Source organism: Danio aesculapii, chromosome 4 (assembly GCF_903798145.1).
Source record: "Danio aesculapii chromosome 4, fDanAes4.1, whole genome shotgun sequence".
Taxonomy (NCBI): domain Eukaryota; kingdom Metazoa; phylum Chordata; class Actinopteri; order Cypriniformes; family Danionidae; genus Danio; species Danio aesculapii.
Window position 1 is genome coordinate 43541562 of NC_079438.1, and position 22405 is coordinate 43563966.

General features: G+C 37.1%; 1 protein-coding gene across 1 annotated transcript; it reads right to left on the reverse strand.

Moving 5' to 3' along the window:
• Positions 1–512: 512 nt before the first annotated feature.
• On the reverse strand, positions 513–21501 carry lrguk (leucine-rich repeats and guanylate kinase domain containing). Its single transcript, XM_056455076.1, has 19 exons — positions 21367–21501; positions 20213–20294; positions 19847–19947; positions 18823–18904; positions 18139–18263; positions 15364–15507; positions 14842–14922; positions 14662–14748; positions 14385–14491; positions 14016–14135; positions 12137–12233; positions 11227–11340; positions 10923–11124; positions 10068–10184; positions 8953–9065; positions 8728–8816; positions 6005–6121; positions 2799–2956; positions 513–872 (listed from the first exon to the last, which is right to left on the reverse strand). Exons 1-19 carry the CDS (start codon positions 21499–21501, stop codon positions 724–726), a joined length of 2220 nt encoding a protein of 739 aa, XP_056311051.1. The 3' UTR covers positions 513–723.
• Positions 21502–22405: the final 904 nt, after the last annotated feature.

The following is a 22405-nucleotide window of genomic DNA, read 5'->3' on the forward strand; positions in this document are numbered from 1 at the left end:
GGACCACTGTATATGAAGAAAATAATATTTTTATTTAAGGGAGCAATAAATTAATCAAAGAATTTAAACAAGCCAATTCTTTTATTTAACAGTTATTATTAATTGGTCAAAAGTAGCAGTATACTCTTATATTTTTACAATAAAATACAAACACCAAAATTGTAAAAGTATAAAAGTGTACTATTACTTATGACCACTAAATGTATAACTGATAAATAAAAGAACTGGCTTGCTTCAATTCATCGATTAATTTATTGCCCCCTTTAAAATATTTTTTTCTTGAAACTTGACTTCTTTATTAAACCCCCTCACTTCTGATATTTTTTTACAACTTCTCTAAATTAAAAGAATTAATTTCTTTAAAAAAAAAAAAAAAAAACTTCTGACCCCAAATTTTTGAACAATATCTCCAAGTCATTATACTACAACATGAACATTGCAACACCCCCTTACTTCCAGCATCCAGGGATTGAAGACCTTCAGGCCATTTCCAGAGCTCAGATCTGCTCAGATCCCTCCCACTGGAGGACACAGATGAGCGATGAGAATCTCCATATTTTCCAATGACTGCTTTTGCCTCTCAGCACTGACCACAGCTGTTCTCTTCACTGTCATTTATTGAATGCCTGGCTTGAAGCTTCAGGGGTTAATTAAACCATTTTTGCCACTAACACTCACATGATGAACTAATACCTCAATATCTACACCCACTCTAGCTGTTAGTTACTGCTTTGAGCCGGAATCGTTGGTCTTCCTTCCAGATGGGATGGGTGGCAGGACTGGTTTAACATTAGCACCTGGACGTCCTGGAGAGGAAGGGTGTGTTGGAGAGACACGATCAGAGGCAGGACGAGGAGCATCAGGGGTCAAACCTGAGTCAAAAAGAGAGATCAAACAGAGATATTAAGACTCATTCACACTGAAAACAGTAACTATAGTGTCCAAATCATGAGAGAGCATGAGAGAGTTGGGATTATTGTAATAGCATAATGCAGTTTTGTCAACCACTTCTTTAAATCAGGATTGTTTCTGATTGACTGTCTTGTTTATCATTGGAAAATAGAGCATTCCTCTAATAAGTGCATTGTGTTGACTATTATAGAGTGAAGAAACTATGATGTCACCTTGTAGGCCAATCGGCTGCTAGCATAAAACTGGTTCCCTCGATAAAATTTCCCATAGGCTTTTTGAAGACTGCAAATAATAAGCTCTGTGTTCAAACACAGTTTATTAAACTTACACGTTTTGTCCAACTGGATAATCCTCACACGAAAACACATATTTTAGCACTTCTGGATATTAAATGCAAACGCAAGAATTGAAAGGCTAACATTAGGCTATAAACGGACTAATGTGCCTTCGGGTGCTTGCCTGTGATGTCAACACCACCCTGCTACAGACAACTTTTCAGGCTTATTATTAGAAATATGGTCCATGACAAAGATTCAATCTCTCAGTTTATTATATTATAACCCACGCTATATATTACTAACAAATAAATACGCAAAAACACATCTATATAGACCTACGTGCCTTTTGGATAGTTTTCTTTAACGTGGGAAATATGTTTTTGTTTTGCTTTACGGTTGTTGTAAAAGATTTAAAATTGTATGTATAAATGTGCCTACATAGTATAATCATAGGACATATTTAAATAAGTGTATCGCGCATGTGCACACAGCCATCTTACCTTAGTAACAGACGACAGAAATGAGGCATGAGGGACAAGTCTATATGCCAGCAATTTCCATCATGGACACAGAACAACACTCAATATTCTTTTTTTTTTTTTTAAAGCAGCCCTTACAGTCACATATAAATTTTAAGGAGGAGTCTAAATATTGCAGTTCTGACAGAGTTAAATGTGTTCACACTATAAAAAAACGACAAAAAATCAATTGATCACGTTAAAATAACAGTTAATATGTTGGTTTTTTACAGATTTATTCACACGTTTGGATTACTGAGAGCAGGAAAGAGACAGACTGCACTGGTAAGCAGTATCTTCATAATATCATTTAATTAAAATAAATAATCTAATTAATCTGTCTTGACGGTCTTTACAAGTGAAGGCATTATCTACAAACAATATGAATATTGTAAATAAAATACTATTTATGAAAATACTTAAATAACAGACAAATCCAAATTCACCACGCAAGAGGGTTGCGTTCCAGACCAGTTCAGCTCGATGACGTATAACGACATCGCCTGTAGTCTAATTTAGCAACTTGATAGCAATCGTCTTTGTAAAGAAGCGTAACCGATTTAAAAAATCAAGAATGGAACGTAACTGATGTGTTTTATGTCATAGAATAAAGCGCGAAAGAATATTGAGCTTGTGTTAGCCACAAACCTTATTTAAGCAATTTAATCAAAATCCCATTTAAAAAACCCATTGATGGACGAGCATAACTGCTAAAATGCTAACTCACTTCCAGGTTTTTGCATACAAATTGGCATCATAGTTCCTCCACTCTATTAAAATGAAACTACAAATGAAACTACAATTAAGAATTAGAATGATTGACATGAATTAATTTCTAAAGGCAAAAGTGGGTCCAAACTAAATAATAAAGTGGGCAGTCACTGTATAATAATTAAATATGGGCAGCTTTTAAAACATAATGTATTAAGCTAGTGTGTTCAATCTGCAGGACAAAAAAAGACTTAATAAACCCTGCAATGCAATATAAACAGTTTTGCATTAAAGTGTCAATCACAGGAGTAAATATAAACATTAGCAAAAGAAAGTATGAAATGTGTATCTAAAACACAGAGGTACATGAGCTCTTCACCTCTAAGCGAGTCCCGGTCCTGTCCTAACATAGATATATCCAAAGGCTCTATGTTGGGCCCTGACCCAGCGTCTGATCCCCGGGCCGGGCTTTCTGCTGAGAACACTCCCGCTGAGCTCCTCATGGACAGGCCAGAACTGGCACGAGATTCCTCAGAACTGAGAAAGAAAAGAAAAGAAAGAGAGAAATATAGAAAGGTGAAGAGAGAGTTACGATGTTTAAAGAGTAATTGGCTTAGGATCAATGACACTTAATGATAATTCATTCATGACGTTCATGAGATTATCAGTGTTTAAGCCAAAAAATCTAAATATATATAACTGTGACACATAACATAATCTGCAAAGTGTGTAAAAAAGCTGATAAAGTTGGTGGAGGAAATGACATGGTCCTTTCAAGCTCCTTCGCCAATATGCGATTTATTCACAATCAACTGGAAACGTTGTAAAACACAGTTCTAAAGGATGGTATTTACCTTATTCTTTAAGTATAAGTAGATGCAGCCATTGAAATCTTTTTGGCTCGAAACTTCTGGTCTTATTCACTTCCATTAATTTTTAGATGTTACAGACAGCTTGTTATGTTGCTTGGTGTAGCAAACTGATATTTTCCTATTAGTCTACTTTTTGCGTAAAGTCATGAACACATTTGTTTGTAGAACAAGTAGTTGGACCATTTTTTCTGTTCATTATTCCTAGTCATTGCTTCCATAGGTAACTGAATCGGAAGTTCTGATGCTGCGTTCACACCAGACGCGGATGAAGCACCAAGCGCAAATGATTTACATGTAAAGTTATGCAAAGACGCAAATAGACATTCTGCGGTACGTTTTGCAAAGTGGCACCAGTTGAGTGCCGCGTTAACCAACCATGTGCTTGCTTTTGTAAGGGATTGATTATGACGTAGTGTTTGTTGTTGGTGTCCCAAGGGGAAATCAACAGTTCATCAAACTGGGTTCGGCTCAGTCTAAAGCACAGCTGAAAGCCTCCATCATCCAGGTACAGTTTCTGGAGGAGTTGATAAACTCACAGAGCTGGGTGCACCTCTGAAAGGATCTAGTGGACTCAAACCACATTTCCACTGCACACGACATTCGGACACAACTGTCGGAATACGCCCCCTTGTGGCATTTGCACAGAATTTTCAATTTTGTCATGCAGCATGGGAAGCTGATTCTCGTGGTGGTCACAAAAGCAAGAGCCTTTATTCCCCGTGTTCACCATGGTTGAATGAATGAATGAATGAATACTAAGACTCATCATAGACTGCTAAAAATTTTGGAGGGAGTGTGGAGACAAGATAAAACTAATACTATTTTTATTACTCATTTATGAATAGAAATGTTTTTTTTAATATAGACTTTTTTCTGATAAAAATCCTATTTCTCATCTTGCACATGGATCTGCTTGGACAACACTGGAATACATCACATCCGGTCGGCCGGTCACATACGGTCTAGTCGCAGGAGTTTAAATATTTTAACGAATCCGCAGCTCAAATCAGAACCGATTCAATTTGACGCGCGAATTAAGTGAATTTGACGTGCGAATGAAGCAAGTAAATTAAAAATGTTCACAAGTCTATTTAACCGCAAATATCATGATTCATTCGTGTGTGTTGTGGCTGGTGTGAACAGCATAAAAGAATCACAAAAATTGATGCGTTTTTACATTACAGAATAAGGTCAATAGTCAAACTCAAATTTGGAGCAACACTGGGGTTAAAGTTTTTAGATTTAAAGTTGATTAAAATTTTAGTAATTTTAATAAATGTTTTTTGTTTTTTTTCTAATTTAACTTTAATTTATTTTAGCAGGTTACATGGAGTGGAACTAAACCAAAATGAGAAATATCTGAATCTGATATAAAAATAAAACGTTTAATAAATTTTACTTTATTTAAATTGATTCATTCATTCATTTTCCTTCAGCTTAGTTGCTCTATTAATCAGGGGTCGTCACAGCGGAATGAACTGCCAACTTACCAAGCATATGTTTTACGCAGCGGATGCCCTTCCAGCTGCAACCCATACTGGGAAACATCCATACACACTGATTCACACACATACACTATAGACACTTTAGCCTACCCAATTCACCTATACCACATGTCTATGGACTTGTGGGGGAAACCGGAGCACCTGGAGGAAACCCACGCGAACACGGGGAGAACATGCAAACTTCACACAGAAACGCCAACTAACCCAGCCAGGGATTGAACCATTAACCTTTTAGCTGTGAGGTGATTGTGTTTCCCACGGCGCCACCGTGCTGCCATTTAAATTCATATTAAATTGATTCATTTTTTAAATTATTTCTTTGGTGAACTGTCCTTTTTAACTCTCATTAAGCCACAATCTTCAATTCACCCAGAGAGAAAAGCCCAATAGCAACAACAATATGGAAATGACATATTCTCTATAGGAATCACATAATTTAAACACACACACACATATCAGCGCTAAATAAACAAGCGTCTCAAGACACCCATTAAAAACAGGTTTTAATAACTTTTGATTGGCACCAGATTTGCCAACGGTCTCTCTGCAGATATCCCATGATTCCAAATCCTGCATTTTTCAATAAAGACCACAGTAACATTCATAACCAAATTGCGAAGAAACAAACTCCTTGCGCATATTGCTTTTTCCCCAGCGGTGGAGAAACAAAAAGTCACTGTTTAACATAATTTGGACCAGCACATTAGTTTTGTCATTTTTTTTCTCCTAGCTAATAAGCAAATGCCGGCGCACCACGCAGTCCGAACGGCTCTGTAAGTCTCCCAGGATTCCTCTTAATGAGCTAAATTACAGTGTATTTAAATATCTTGGGGACATGCATATTTCACAGGAGTAGTCTTGTATTTCCTACCCTGTTTAGAGTCCCCGAGCTCACACACAGGAGAGACAAAAGCACCGATAGTCATAAATCTGCATTTACGTGCACCAACACATACATCTTCCAGATGGCCCGGGGCACGTCAGCTACCTGAATGCCTTAACTTTGAGCTGGGGATGAAAACTTTGATATTTGAGCCTGGATGTGTGTAAAAATGGAGATGGAGGTTATAAACGGAGGCTGCAAGATTAAACATGTCCTGGGAAATGATGTACAGGAGGAAAGGACTTTGGGGAAAGGTTAATTGTTTTGTTGCTCTGGGGTCAGAGGTCGGGGTGAAAATGTGAAGGTGTGTGTGTGTGTGGTGTACCTGCTGTCCTCGCTGAGGTTGGGGGCGCTGAGGCCAGCGGGACGCACTGGGGAGGATGAAGGGCCGGCTGGGGGACGGGACTGAGAGGCTAATGATGATGGAGCTGCTGGTGCACTTCTGTGACACGCACATAAACACACATGGACAGTGTAAACATTATATATACAATGGCCTGTGGTGAGGATTTTTGCTGATGAGAACATTTTTGGTGTTTTTTACCACTGTATATCAACCACGGTCTTGGAGGTCCAGCAACACTGCATGTTTTGTCTGTCACACCCATTACAGGTCTGTCAGTCTTTGCTAATGAGCTGATGATTTGAATCAGGTGTGTTTGGTTAAGGAGGCATGGAAAACATGCAGAGCTGGTGGTCCTCCAGCAACATGGTTGAGAAACACTGTTTTATACAACAATAATAGGTTGCTACTAATCCAGTGCAGTCAATGTGATCCTAAACAGAGTAACTAAGACTAAATGGCTAAATACAGTAGTGAATTATTAACAAAAATCATGCAGTTCTATAGTCTGAACGTTTGTGGTCAATATTATTAATAATAATATTAGCTGCACATTGATGGATTTGCTCTTCAGTGTTTGGACTTTTAGCAGTGGAAATTAAAAAACACTGAACTGAACTCAGTTGACGCAGTTATATTATTCAATGTAATAATGAATTTAAAGAAGCCATAACTCCAGTATTCAGTGTCACATGATCATTCAGAGGTCATTAATTACAGTATGCTAACGAAGCTACGAAGCCCCTAAGGTGACACTTCCAAAAAAAGAAACCTATACTAATGAAGACTATCAAATCTTTAGCAGCTTAATATCTTTGTGGAGTCATACAACTTTCTTTTAAAGCGTATTTAATGAACAAAGTTCATTTAAAATGATAAATTCTACATCGTACATTAGGACTGTATTTACTGCCTATCTGATATATTATTTTAGGTAACACTTTATTTTGATGGTCCATTTGAGTATTAGTAGACTGTCTGCTTAATATCTTTTGATACTGCTCCTTCAACAGATATTTAACTGACTATAAGAAACTTTGCAAGTACATGTCAACTTACACTAATCCTCACCCCAACCTAACAGTCTACTTATAATCTAATGAGAATTAGTTGGCATGTAGATGCAATGTAACTTAAATTCAACAAACGGACCATCAAAATTAAGTGTGACCTAATTGTATATTATTTTTAAAGTGTATTAAAGTATTTCATCAAGTGTTATTTTAGTTTTGAGATACTACAGTAGTTTATATATTACAACATAGTGTATATTAGAAATAGCTGATTTTATATTTTTATTATTTTCCAATTTCATTTCAATGACGGTTAAAGTTTTAGTAATTAACTAGAAAAGTAAAGTTCGTAGACAAACTTTATGGTGGCTTGAGAAAGCTTAGACTGAAAGTTTGAAGTAGTTTCAAAGTTTAAATAATTGAAGTAATTTTTAAGAAGTTTGAAACTACATTATAGTTATAACTACATATAGGTTAGCAAGGTTCTAGTATGAATTAGCATGTTGTTAGCATGAATTTGAATCAGCATGTTGCTATTATGATGAGGATGTTGTTAGTATATTTCTAGTATGGATTAGTATGTCATTAGTATGAATTGATATTATATTAGTATGTCCAATGTAAATTCAATGGCAGTTTCTTACTATTGAAGTCTACGGGGCAGTGGCTAGAGTGCCGTAAGTTTTTGCTTGGGTGTTGCAAGTTCATAGGTCATCAGCAATTGGCAAATTGGTAGTCTGAGTGAAATTAGCCCAACCTTAAGTCTGTATGATAGTCTGGCGCAAGTGATGAGTTCAGAAAGTTTGGTCCAATGTTAAGTCAATGTGACTTTTCCAAATGTTTCGAGAAAGTTTTCGGAAAACTGTGAGTCGGATCAGTTGGAAAAGATATAGCAACTTAATTCAGTATAGTTAGGAGGTTTGGATTTAGTTTGGTGGTTGTAGTATGAACGGTCTAGGACAGGGGTGGGCAAACTCAGTCCTGGAGGGCCGGTGTCCTGCACAGTTTAGCTCCAACTCTGATCAAACACACCTGCTTATAGATAATTAGTGATCTTGGAGACACTGATTAGCATGTTCAGGTGTGTTTGATTAGAGTTGAAGCTAAATTATGCTGGACACCGGCCCTCCAGGACCGAGTTTGCCCACCCCTGGTCTAGGAGGAGATGCGTTCTTACAATAGTCTAAGAAGAAGAATAAAAAGTTTATATTAGTATAACAGTAGGCTTTCTCAAGCCACCGTAATTACATAGTTAATTACTAATTAATACATAGTTTTTTTATTTGTACTTTAATTTAAGTGATTTTAGCAGGCTACATGAAGTTTAACCAAATCAAAATGAGAAATATATGAACCTCAAATAAAACTGAAATGTTTCGTAATACTGTTTTTCAGTTCACGTTAAATTTAGTCTAGTAACAAATACAGTTTTGGTTTGATGGTTTCAGTTAACTGAGACTCCTTTTAATATCATTAGCTTTGCAACATGCTAATGCAAAATCAGGCTAATTCAGAATTGTTACCTATGAAACGTGTTCAAAATAAGGCTCCTTTGACTCTTTATTTGACTTATCATGATGCTTTAGAATGGAAAACAATGTAGCTCACTAGATTTTTGGACCAATCTTATGTTTCAAAATAAGAACAATCGTCTTCTCCTCCGTTAATCAGTCAAAGTGAGTGTTTTTTCACCTTTGAAACAGCTCAGCATAAGCACCGGGACTCTTCCCGCTCAAAGCTTCCCGAATCTGCTGCTGGCGCCTGTGATTAGAAGCCATTTCCTATGAAGTTCACAAAAATATTGTGTTCACTCACATGTGACTGGTCACTTCACCCTTATCTCCCTGCCTTGTGGATCATATCAAGAAAATAATTAGGTAAACACAAGAATCAATAACACTGGACACTGTCACTTACTGTCTGCTGAGGGGTCATCTTGGCCTGGATTTTCTTCTGGTAGTTTCTGCTGTAGGAGTCCATGAGGTCGGTGGACTCTGTCGCGCTGGCTGCCGGTAACTCACCAGTTGTGTCTAGAGAGGATTTATAGTTAGGGCACTCGGCCATAATGAACATCTGCTGTAAAACACCACTGCCTCATATTGGGGACAAGAATTTACAATTATATGCTTTATAATGAGAGTTTTGTGGACTTTAGTCTATGTTAAGGCAAAAATGTCAATCAATTACATATGCAGTTGAAGTCATAATTATTAGCCCCCCTGTTTATTTTTAGGGTTGGGGTAATAAGGCAATTTTTTTTGTATAACGCTGGTTTATTCTGTAGGCCATCGAAAAAATATAGCTTAAAGGGGCTAATAATTTTGATCTTAAAATGTTTTTTAAAAAACTAAAAACTGCTTTTATTCTAGCCAAAATAAAACAAATAAGTCTTTCTCAAGAAGAAAAAAATATTATCAGACATACTGGGAAAATTTCCTTGCTCTGTTAAACATCATTTGGGAAATATATAAAAAAGAAAAAAAAATTAAAGGGGGTTTAATAATTCTGACCTCAACTGTATGTATATTATTATATCTCTTAAAACTAAAGCAAATAAATTAATGAATATATAGGATAGATACATAGATATTTACTTTTTCTAAAAGACAAATTATCAAACTAAATGTATTAATAAATAACAAAGGTTAATTAATTAAGGGTTCCAAAATATTAAGTAAATAAATCTTTAATAAATAAAACACATGTAAAACCTAAAAAATAAAAATACAGACAAACCAAAAAAGGAAATTAAAAAACAAAACTGACTAACATTTCCATTTAATAATTCAATATTAATTATTATAATTATTATAATATACATATATATTTGTTAAAAATCAAAAACTAAATTTCAAATAAATAAATAATCAAAAACAATAATTTTTTGTTTTGTGTTTTTTTGTTGTTGTTTAATATATATTTTCAAATTCTTTAACAGCTGTAAAATATCCTCATTAGGTAGAAAATGATGTTTGTCATTCAATTCCATTGAGGCTTTACATGAAAAGCGAAGAGGGAGTGTGAAAGCTCACTGGTGGAGGTGTTGTCAGGTGTGATTGAGCTGCTGTCACCTCCTCCACTGTGCTCCTCCAGACCCAAATACTCCTTCACCAGCTGTTTTAGACTACGGTAGGCCTCAGCACGATCATCTGAGCAGCACAATAGAACAAGCGTCAAGAAACAACCTAAATTTATTTAAAGGAATATCCCTGTCAACCAATTAAAAGTTGCTTAAAGGGGGGGTCCACTACGATATCATATTTTAAACTTTAGTTGATGTGTAATGTAGCTGTGTGAACATAAACGACATCTCTGAATGTAAGATGCTCAAAGTTCAATGCAAAGCAAGACATTGGCTTTTACAGAGTTAGCTTAGCAAAGCCTACAGCGAACGAAGTTTGGGGACTACAAAAAAAATACATCCGGGTTAATGACATCATAAACCCTTTAGGTTATGTGCATACACCTAGTGCAGCGAAGGAGCGTGGCCAGAGGCGCTGTAATGTTATAGCAGAGAAGCTTCCTGGTGATGTGGAGCTGAACCGCGAATCACAGCACATTATGTTAGCTGGCCAATCAGAGCCCCTTTAGGGCTGGCCTTTTGGAGGTACTAGGAAATATGACAGTTGTTTTTATGTTATTTGAGTAGCAGTATATAATTAAAGCAAGATATATGAAAAAATAATGTGATTTTTTTTACAAATGAAGCATGAGCACACATTGCTTTGCATCTTATAAGCACATCCAAGCCTTAAAAATACTCTCTGGACCACCCCTTTAAATTACTTAGGGTGTTTTAAGGATAATTCACAATGGCCATTAAAAAGTCTAATCCCATAGGCCAACAAAGCCTAATTGACCTTAAAAGCTTGATAAATGTTTGTTACCACAAGGGATGATGCTATCAAAGAAGCCAGGCCTTTCTCTGTTGATCCTGGCATACAAATCAATACGGGACACTGCCGTTTCCATCTGAGTGTTGCTATAGAATCCTCTCGCTTTCAGAAAGAGGACGTAATTATCAACAATGCTGGGAATCAGCAAGATGTAACGGGGCTCAAAATACGAGTTCTTCAAGCTGAACACTCCCTGGTGTAGAAGCAAACACAAGAAATGTCCAGTATAATTCACAGTTTTCACGTTTTATGGTTGGATCAATGCATGCTAACATGGGGAAACATGTTGCCATACCTCCAGCTCCATGTGCACACAGCAGGCCAGACCTTCACGAGCCACACGCTCAATAGATTCCCTAGACAGACCATACCAATGTCCACCGTACTGCATCGTCTGGATGAACTGACCCTGAGGGTGAGAGTTTACAGTAAACCCCCTCAAAAAAAGACACTGTAAGTGAATGCATGACCAGCACAGAGCTTAAATTCATCTTCCAAATGGGCGCCGTCATGAATGCTTCATTGCGCAATGACCCGAACTTTCGACCTTTTGGGTTGAAAAGGAACATCGTTCTTCTCCCACAGACAAACCTTTGACCCTTCTGCCCAGGTGCACCTGGGTCCACTTAGCCGAAAGTCCCTTCTGGTCAATTCTCAAACACATGTTTCTACATCTCTGCCTTCAAAACAGGAGTACCGCGCTCTAATCCTACCCTCTATTTGCTTTAAAGGAGCGTTTGCTCCAGCACAAGGCCGACACACATCTGTGCTGCTGTGATACTGGTAGGAAAGGTTGGTCTGTAAAACTTGACTTCCTCTGCGCTGGCGGCATACGGTTATAATCACACATCAAAAGGCTTCCTTCCAGCCTCTATCAATCAATAACTCTGGACTTATACAGCAACATTTAAGAGCTAAACGAGATAGCGGCGGCACAGGCTACTGTAGGTGTGCGCTCTCTCTCTCTCTCTCTCTCTCTCTGAAACACCTGAGGGGCCCGAGGAAAAGCAGAAACTAGGGCGAATTCTTTCCCCTCTTCACATTTTTTTGGCATGTCATTGCTTTATAGACCAATATGGCCTGGGGGAGTCTGTTATCGCAGATGAATGGGCATAAAACTGTGACACAAGAATCTAAATGCAGCGCAGGGTTAGGGGTAAAACACTGAAGAAGTGGAGCAGAACACTTTTAAACGAGGATTTTACCATTTGAATCATGTTGTGAAATTCTTCCTCAGTGACAAAGTGATAGTCTAGTCCATCCTCTTCGCCAAAATAGGGCCCCCTGGTGGTGTGGCAGGCACTAAAACAAACCAAACAGAATCATTTTGATTTCACCAGTACACACTTTTGAAAAGAAATTTAAGAAATATATGCTTTTTAAAATATTGATAACTACAAAAACGTGATTTTGTGAAATTATGCATATGTGTATACATAGATATATACACTAGATATCACATACGGACCCTGAGCATGCGTCAATAGCGCCACCACATTCATCCCAGGACAAATGTCATTCAACCGCACCAGTCAAGACTAAAGCCAATCTGAAGATGCTAGACTTTAGCGCTGTGTACGGGTGTAGTAATGAGCAAACAAAGAAAACAAAGCACAGAGGCAGAACGTTTCATCGTTTTTTACGTTTTTGTGTGTTTAGAACTTTTGTGCTAAACAAGTAACGTTATTGATGACAATACAGTCTCTTACTGGACTGACTATAAGGAAAGTAGCACCAACTCATACTAAATACCAGGCTAATGCTAGTTTGGTTGAATAAAATCAGCAAACAATGAAAATGAAATATGACAACAAGATATTGCGGTGCTAGAAACTTGTATTATTGTCAGATAAGCGAACGAGTCGTTCATAACGGAGATTAATTCACAAACGAATCTCTCCCTCCGTTAGAATGAAAAGTGCAAGCAGGAGAAGTGGTGTGTTTCAGGACATGGATTAGATCAAATTTAACAGGAATGGAGATAATACATTTCCATACACACAAACACACACTCTGTCGGCAATGCCAGTGCAGTCACTTATCTATCAAGGATAGTGCCTATTTTAAATATTTATCATTTCTAAGAGACAGCTGGCAATCATTAGCCTGTTATTGAGCAGACTAAAGACAGTTGACGTTGTCCATCCACAAGAGGGCAACAGAGACCGCGTACAGTAATAAGCCCTTAGAGGAGGAAAACAGTGTAATTTTAAACTACAGCTAATCAAATCATTATAAAACTGGTAAGTGACTAAGTTGTTCTCTCTTATTTGTATGTTGTAGTGCTGTATTTACACTATAGTAATTGTAGTGTGTTGAGTGTGAGATAGGACTCACATTTTAGGAATGTATGTATTTTGTGTTGGCCCCTTTTTGTATAACTTTTTGATCGACCGTCCGTTTCTAATGAGCCTCCTGTTTTCGCTACTGCAGACTAGTTCAGTAAACAGAAAGAAAGAAGAAAGGCCCGCATGTGTTTAGCATTTTTCCCTATCGCAAAGACAGCAGTAATCTCATTGTGATTGTGTTGCTTTGGCTTTTTTGGGTTAATTATTGTGATATCACGATTGCAATAGAGAAATACTGGGCGATATCTCTGTAGACTGATGGCATTTCATGCCGTTCAGCCTTATAATCTCAAAATGTCAGCAAAATCACTTGTTTTGTCATCACTTTAGACATTACACCAGAGAGTTATTCAAATTCTAGCTCTAAACGTGGGACGTGTGAAGTAATAATGGTTTCTGCTGTTCTGATGTCAGCTGCAGATGTGAATGAATGGCGGAAGAAAGTAGTTCCTCTTACAAAAGGATTTTGAGACTCTCTGTGTTTGATTTTCTTTTTTATATACACAATTATGCCATCGAACTGTTGCATAAATGCAGTATCACACTCATAGCAGTGCGATGTAGCAGTATATGGGCACTGATGGGACACTAATGCACAAAGTACGCCTTCCACCAGTGTGATACTGCTCTTTTATAATTATAGGATGTTAATATATTATTATAGTATTAATTTAATAATATTCCTACAGTAATATTTCATTAGATTGTTTATACTGTGCTCCAAACTGACACTTACCCATAAGCAAAATAGTCACTAAATTCCTGGCACAGCTTGTGAGCGAGTTCCCTCTTCCCGCATGCCTGTGGGCCAGTGAGCACCAGCATGGGGTAAGGAGCATCCAGACTGGGGAGTGTACTTGTGGAACAACATGAAAAAATTCAGATTAGCTAGTGCTGTTGTTATGAATAGTGCTACTGAACTTCCTGTGAGTTCAAACATGTGGTTTATAACCGACTGTGTGACTTCAAATAGCTTCCCTACACAGTTACGGATTCATTTTAGCTCAGATATGAGTACTGTGAGGGGTTCACAGGGCTCTCTGTTTGAGGAAAGTGCCCTTTGTGGATTAGACAGGGTGAAAAAATAAAGATCGAGGAGTCACACCTGTCAAAAATAACCTGTGGTTGCATGAGCTGGTACACCAAGTGGGTCATGTGGTCTCTGGCGGCGACCACCTCCAGAGGAGGGTCGTACTTGTTCACAGCAGTCACCTGAAAATGAAAGACAACAACAACCCTGCCACAATCATTCAAAAATGTGCTTTATTTTAAGGCTTTTTCCAAGTTACTCTTTGAACCTTGAGCTCTGGATTCCAACCAGTCAGCAAATGCTATTCAAAACGCTTCTACCTTATACATAACAAAGCAAGCCTTATTTTTACCTTCTCTTCAGCAGTTACAGTCTGTTTGTCCAGGAGTATGAGGTGCTGGAGGAGGAAGATGACAGCTATCCTATAATCATCATGGTCCTGCAAGAAAGCAATCGGCATGAAGCACCAGATAATGACTTTAAGCTCAGTGTCACCTGTGCTGTGGTGGTAGGATTTTTATGGTGGCCTCACCTGCACTGGGTTTTTCAGGAGATTCATTTCCCTCAACAAAATAAGGTCATGCAAATGTGCGGCCTCCTTTATTTCTGCAATCTGATATAACGGGGGCAAAAAGAACAAAAAAAAATAGATTTTGAATAATTTGATAAGGGAAATATCTAGCACACACTCAGAAACAAAGGTACAAAAACTGTAAATAGGGCAGGACCTCCTTAAAAAGTATGTTTTTGTTCCTTATTTCCCCTCAAAACAGTGCATATTAGGACATAAATAGTACACATTAGTGGCACATATACACTGTACCTTTTCTAGCCAAAAAAAGTGGATATTAGTACTAAATAATAGTTTGAAAGTTAAAGTTTGATAAGGTAAAAAGTTAGTACCCCAGTACCTGCAGTACCCAAAAAACGATAAAATTGTGCATGTAATTTAGCTTAACATTTTAGACCTTCTTAACCATTTCAGTTTGGTTTGTTATGCTCTGAGGTATGACATTAGATGCATTTGCATAATATCATATGACAGCTCCTTTACCAGATTGCTCTCAAGGTTGACTGTTCCCAGGAGACGGAGGTTCTGGAGACCCGTGAGGCTTTGAATCCGGTTACAGGACAAATCCAGAACTTGCAGGTTGTGGAGAGTCTGGAGATTTTCAATTTTGTTGATCACATTGCCCATCTGAAAACAAACATATGTAATAGTTATTACAGTGAGGTATAAAGCAGAAACTAAAATACAGCGGACATGCTCAGCACAATCGTGCACCTTTCCTCTCTGGCTGTGACTGCATGATTGACAGGTGAGCTCAGGTAATTTGAGGCTGATGGGTAGGGACTGACAGGTGAACATCTGGTAAGATGTAGCCAGTGCATATCAATGAACCTGAGGCTTTCTGTACACCTGTATAGCCCTTCCAGGTTACAAATCTGGGTATGAACATTATGGTCAAGGACGGTATGGGCATTGTAAACGTAATTTTTGCAAAATTTGCAATGCTTGGTACAGATACAGTGCTATTTACAGTTGCTCAGAGGAATTTTGCCGGTGAATTCCAGTCATTCCAATAGTAACATGTGAGAGTAAGAGTTTTCTATGAGGCTAAAACTGTTTCTATATACTGTATAGTATAGATTTAGCTAATTTTCAACATAAGGTAAATGCATATGCCAAATGCATAAGCTCCCTCAGATGGCAGTTGAGAAACAGACCAGAAAGTTCTAAAGGACTGACAAGATGCCTACAAATGATCACCAGATTACAGCATGTCATTTCTTATACAATCTATTACCGACAAAGCACTGATTTAGGATGCTCAGCTAGTCAAAACAAGCTCCAACAACAACATGAGGTGTCTGTTGCCTGATGTCAGTGTGGTGTTAAAATGAACTATATAATTGGAACCTCTTTTTTTTAGCAATACTAGTGGCCAGAGAATGTTGCTCATGCTACTATGTTTTCAAAGTCTACAGCAGTGTTTCGAAACTAGGGTTTCTGAACAAACATTTAAGGGCACTTCAAGATTACTTAAAATTGTTTTTATATTTAAAATTTTTTAATTATTTAGTTAACAATAATAATGAATAATTCCTTACATTTATATAGCACTTTTCTAGATACACTAGAAAGTGCTTTACACACTGGGGGAATCTCCTCATTCACCACTTGTGTGCCGCATCCACCTGGATGACGCAACGGCAGTCATATTGCGCCAAACCAGGATGCCGAGGTTAAACCCCTGCTCTTTTTCGAAGGACATCCTGGGACTTTTAACGACCATAGAGAGTCGGGACCTTGGTTTAACGTCTCATCCGAAGGACGGCCCTCACTGAGCAGTACAGAGTCCCCTTCACTATACTGGGGCGTTAGGACCCACACAGACCGCAGGTTGAGCGCACTCTGCTGGCCTCACTAACACCACTTCCGAGAGCAACCTAGCTTTCCCATGTGGTCCCCCATCCAGGCATTGACCGGGCGCATCCCTGCTTAGCCTCAGTGGGTGACCTTCATTGAATATATAGCTGCTTTCTAGTTATAAAAAATTATTAAATGGGGCTTGAATATGGTTCTCGAGAAGCTTGAGATCCACTGATCTATAGGATTTCTTTCATAGATAGCCTATAGGAAGTCTAATGAAGGTCTTGCTTTTTATGCTTCGTATCAGGCATTTCACACATTGACAATAAGAGGGTCCAACATCTCAACCACAAGCATCAAAATCCTAATAGTCATTTTGTATGCACATTCCACAGCTTTCATCACATTATAGCCAAACTAGCTGACCAACACAAAAATTGAAAGAGGTCGACCCAAACACTAATATGAGGGCTAGAAAAATTCAAGCCTTGGCCTCACAATAACCCCATGCCTGGCACCGAACAGCAGGGGCCGATGACCATGAGGAGCTCTGGAAGCTCCAGATCCAAAGTGTGATGGGTGTGAGAGGAACAGGCTGACAGGCGCACGCTGTTCAGGGTCTCAGCACAACAGGGGGGCAGACAGGTTCACTGTGTGGGAGGGTGTGTATACTTTTGAACGGGGTCCAGGCTCTCTCACGCCAGCAGCTTGGCCTCATGGGGACGTAGACACCAAAGGACGCAGTGCTGCTGACGATGAAGAATCTCTTTGATAAAGGACAGCGTAAACATCCTTCGGCTGAGTGGCAAAGGTCTGGTGGCACGCTGGCCTGCCATATGGCGGGCTTCAACACCAGGCTTTGTTGTATTTCTGAAAAGACCGAAGCTTAATCATGCATACTGTCTGAAAAAACATACAGTTAGGAAGATGGTTTGGGGGGGAAAGAGAAGGGTATCAAACGGTGGGACAACATGCCAAAACAAGAAGATGTAGTGTTGGCCACACTATAAAAGTGTTGACACAACAACATAATCTGGAAGTGGCTGACAGGTGATGGGGAGAAAAATGTGTCAACAGGTTATGCAGCCTGACGCTAATTAATCCAACAGAGACGTGTAAACACTTGGAGGAAAGACAGGAAAGACCTCACATTCCTGCATTCCAATTACAAATTAAAATTGAGCGTGATTACATTTATTTATCGCCCCATCGTGATGATGAGTCTGTCATATTTTCCCAAACAGAAATTAACATTTTTAGAGTAACATAGTGGCCGTCCTTCCCTTGCAATTTCCCACCTCAAAACACACATTAATTAATCTGCAAACCTGCTTTTAAGAAGTAAATACTTTAAGAACACACTCGTATTTTATACCTCTTTACACTTCTTAATCATCAGGAATAAATGAAATGTATTAAATGGCCGTTATAGCTAAAAATGTGTGTGTACGGTACCAGGGAGAGCTCTCTGAGGGGCAGATGGTCCAGACCCCTAATGCGCGAGATGTTGTTGTGGGCCAGGCTGAGGTGTGAGAGCCTTTTGCACTTTTCCAGTCCCCTGATGACACTGAATGAATTATCTGAACAGCAAGAAATGGTCAAAGAATGTTTCACTTGTTGTTGCGGCACCCCATTTACACCTGGTTTTGACATGCCTTCTTTTTTTTACACTAAATACAGGTTTAAATAGTGTCAAATTTGAGCTTGTCAGCTTTCAATTATCTGCAGGAGTAGATTTTTTTTTATTTTGAAATGTAAAGACTCTATGGTCAAATGAGTTCAAACTGCCTCAAAAAGCTAATTATATTTAGTTCCATTGTACCAAAACAAAGTGATAATGATGGAAATCATAGCTGCCAAACACATAAGAATATCTTTCATTCATAATAACAAACTAAGAGTGAAGAATCTCAATGTTTATCAGTGGCATTCAGTGCAAGTTACTTACAAAATGCTCTTTCTGTTAACTCAACCAATAAGCTTCATTCTGGTATGTTACACCCAGTTTTAATAGTTCATTCAATTCCTGATAGATAAAATCAAGCACTATCCTATTTTATTGTCACACTGAATTTACAATTCTACATGGAAAGTATTACTGAAGCAATGTGTCATGCTTTGCAGTGTTTAAAAGGATACGGTCAAGAATCAGTTTGGTCAAAGAGGAATATGCAGAAAGATCTTTCATTGCTGTCATCTGGTTGTGCGAGAAATTCACCTCCTACATTAAAAAAAAAAAAAATTTAATCACAGAATAAAATGTAATATTGATGAAGTTTCACATTTAAAACTTATTAATGATAGAAATCTATGACAGAAATAAATAAAAGGTAAAATAAAGATGATTTACTGTACATTTTCAAGTAAATATTATATTGGATCTTGAAATTTCTTTGAACTTACTAGAAATCTCTAAAGGAGAATTGTTTCATAAGCAGCCTTCTCTGCGCTCATTTTAACTTTAAAAATGTGCAAAGCATTTTTTAAGGGGCATTTACATTAAACCATTTTCTACTAATCAATGAAAACTGAAAAATGTTATGGGTTTTGCCCATATATATATACTGTACATATGCAAACTTTTAAGTGCAAGTTTTTGAAAACAATATCTTTAATATCTCTGTGTATACAGGGTTTACAAGTTGAATCTAAGACCTTTTAAGACCATAATGAATTAAATTTCAGATTTACACAGGACTAAAAGCAAAGGATTTTTCTAATGAGCCGGTTGGTCAGGTGGAAAATATTATTACTTGCTTCATCAAAAAAAGTTCCTAGCCACATATTTTAAATGATGCATCAAGTTGTATACATGGTCTTTTTCTTTTCAACATAACTTTTCTTAAAAACTATAATAAACAATGTATGCACAACAGTCTGTCCAAGAGTTTTGTTAAAAGTATTAATGAGATATATTGTTGGTGATTGGATGTGTGTTGGCTCGATTGTGTAGCTTTACATGGAAATATAAAAATTAAGACCCTTATAAAATTATTTAAGACCTACAACACAAAATTTCAGTGAATTTAAGACTTTATAGAGCCTAAAATGTAGTTTCTGAATTTTTTCCACTCTTCTGCAAAGCCACTCTTCATGAGTATTGCATAAGAGCGCTGAATCCCGCAGGACAGCACATTATCTGCTTGGAACTGAACTGAATCACCTTGAGATTTTTTGGTGGCTGGAATCCGAAGAAATCAGTGAGTTGGTTGTGGGAAGCATCCAGTGTGATGAGGTATGGCATGTGACTTACACACGATAGATCTACCAGTCACAAAGCATTAGGCAGAAAGAGCAGGAGAAAGATGGATGACAAGCATCCGCACAGCTGAGATTATTTATCTTACTACCAAGCAACCATGAAGGGCATGGATGGGAAAAAAATCTGGCAAACATTTTCAACAAGAGGATATTAGAGCAAACATCTACATTAGCAGAAGACAAATCTGATGCAGCCAGAAACATGACAGCAAATTTCATTTCACCATATAGTTTTCTTGCACCAAACACTAAGCTGGTGTAAACCTACCTTTGATTTTATTGCAGGGAAGCTCGAGCTTTTGTAGATAGATGTAATTGCATAAAATGGAGACATTTTTCAAGTCTCGCCCCTGTGGCCAAACACAATCAGAAATTCAGTTAAGGTGCCAATAAAATGTCATCCCGTAAAACCCTGAAACTAGAGGAGAGTATGACGCATTAGAAAAAGCATGTAAACTAATTTAGAGGCCACTTCTGTTTCTCTCCAGCAAAGTCATGCAACCAAACAATATCAGTGCTTCCAGAAACATATATTAATATTCTACCCCGGAGTGCAGCCGAGTAAGCCTAGGATAATTTTATATGGAAATGATCAAATGCTGCATAGTGATGTAAGATCTCAGTGTGCGTGTGTATCAGATTGTGGGAAGAGCAAACGTTCCCACAATGACAGTAAAACCACTTACATTGTGGCAACCGGCCTATAAAAAACAGATTAATATTGATGTTACATAACATCTTAACCAATTTATGACAGTCAAAATAGCTAGATAATACTTTATGTGGTTATTGCATATAAAAGAGAACGAAAATATCAAATGGCTTTTAGAGGTTTTTGCATCTAAACTCTTCATATATACATATATATATACATATATATATATATATATATATATATATATATATATATATATATATATATATATATATATATATATATATATATATATATACATATATATATATATATATATATATATATATATATATATATATATATATATATATATATATATATATATTTATTTATACATATGTAGTCAATCTACAGTATATAACAACTATAACAACTACATAAAATATTTTAGTTAGGGCTTGTTTACTTATATTTTAGTTAAGTTGTTTACTGCATGTTTATTGCATATTTATTTACCAACTGAATCACATTTAAACGTTTAAAAGGGACAAAAAATACAAATAAATAAATAAATAAATAAATGAATGACTATCAACAGCACATATGATTAACTGGATTAATGCAGATGTATAGGCCTATATTTGTTTGACCACAGATTTGGTAAATATTAGATCCAAATATGATCACTATAATATTTAGATCTAAATGTTATTATTAGGCTAAACAGGATACTAATGTAAACCCCACAATAACAGAAAAGAAGGCACGAAGTGTAGCAGACTCACTGGCACAGACAGACACAGGTAGGTGTGCTGGAGTCCTGTCGCTGACTGACCCAGACCGGACAGACATTTAAACACCTCATCCTCCGTCAATTCGCCAGCAGTCTCCGTTTTTAAGCATTCAAATAAATAAATCATGAAAATCACAATACTGATCACAAAGAGTTACGACAGAGAAAGCTGTAATATATGAGTAAACAATCTGTTAAGTTACCTCCATTGTTGTGCGTATTGGTTGTCTTCTGTCTCTATGGTCTCCTGTCTCTAGAGAAAAGCACTTATTGCAGGAAAAACAGAGAAATCTGACATGCTCACACAAACGTCCAAGATGGATTATTTGACATCATTACTTGTGAAAACAACTTCATTTTATTAATAGTAGACGCAAGGAAAGCCGAACTGTCTGTGAGCACCTACTGTACAAGCGCACCGGTTGCCTGGCAACCGTATATAAACTGAAAGTAGCTGCACATGCGCAGGATTTCAACACTATACGCTATAATATATTAGTGTAATAACTATACACTATAATAATTCATACTATTAAAATATAAACTGCTTACTAAATAAAAGGTCTTTTGAAACGTAATAAATAAACACTCCACCATGTAAATTTGTTATCACTAGCATGCATATTCTCATTAAAACATCCTTTCTAAATGATAAACATAATGAAAAGAAGGTTATTTTCACCAATTTAATGCTAATTTGTGCATTGAATTTATACATATTATATATTGAAATAATATACAAATAAAACAGCAAACTAATATATTTTATTACAGTATAAGCATATTTCTATTTATACACACAAAGATGGCTTCTGTAATTGTTTATGTTAATAGCAATGAATACAGCGCACTTTACACATTGATCTATGAATAATGACCTCTTAAATGTAATATAATGCAAATTTGTGTTATATCCATATACTTACAGTATTATAGTATCCCTTCTTTTATAATATACAACATACATATTTTTTAAAAGTTAAATGTATGTCAAATGAGTTTTGTTAACATTCTTTTTAATACAGAAATGC

Excerpts from the sequence above, each read along its gene's own strand:
- lrguk (XM_056455076.1), bottom strand. The coding sequence starts at position 21,501 with ATGATTTATTTATTTGAATGCTTAAAAACGGAGACTGCTGGCGAATTG. Across the intron at positions 14,136-14,384 it reads CCACAGGTTATTTTTGACAG|TACACTCCCCAGTCTGGATG; the intron begins GTGTGACTCCTC and ends TTGTTCCACAAG. Across the intron at positions 12,234-14,015 it reads AGTGACTATTTTGCTTATGG|TGCCTGCCACACCACCAGGG; the intron begins GTAAGTGTCAGT and ends GGTTTGTTTTAG.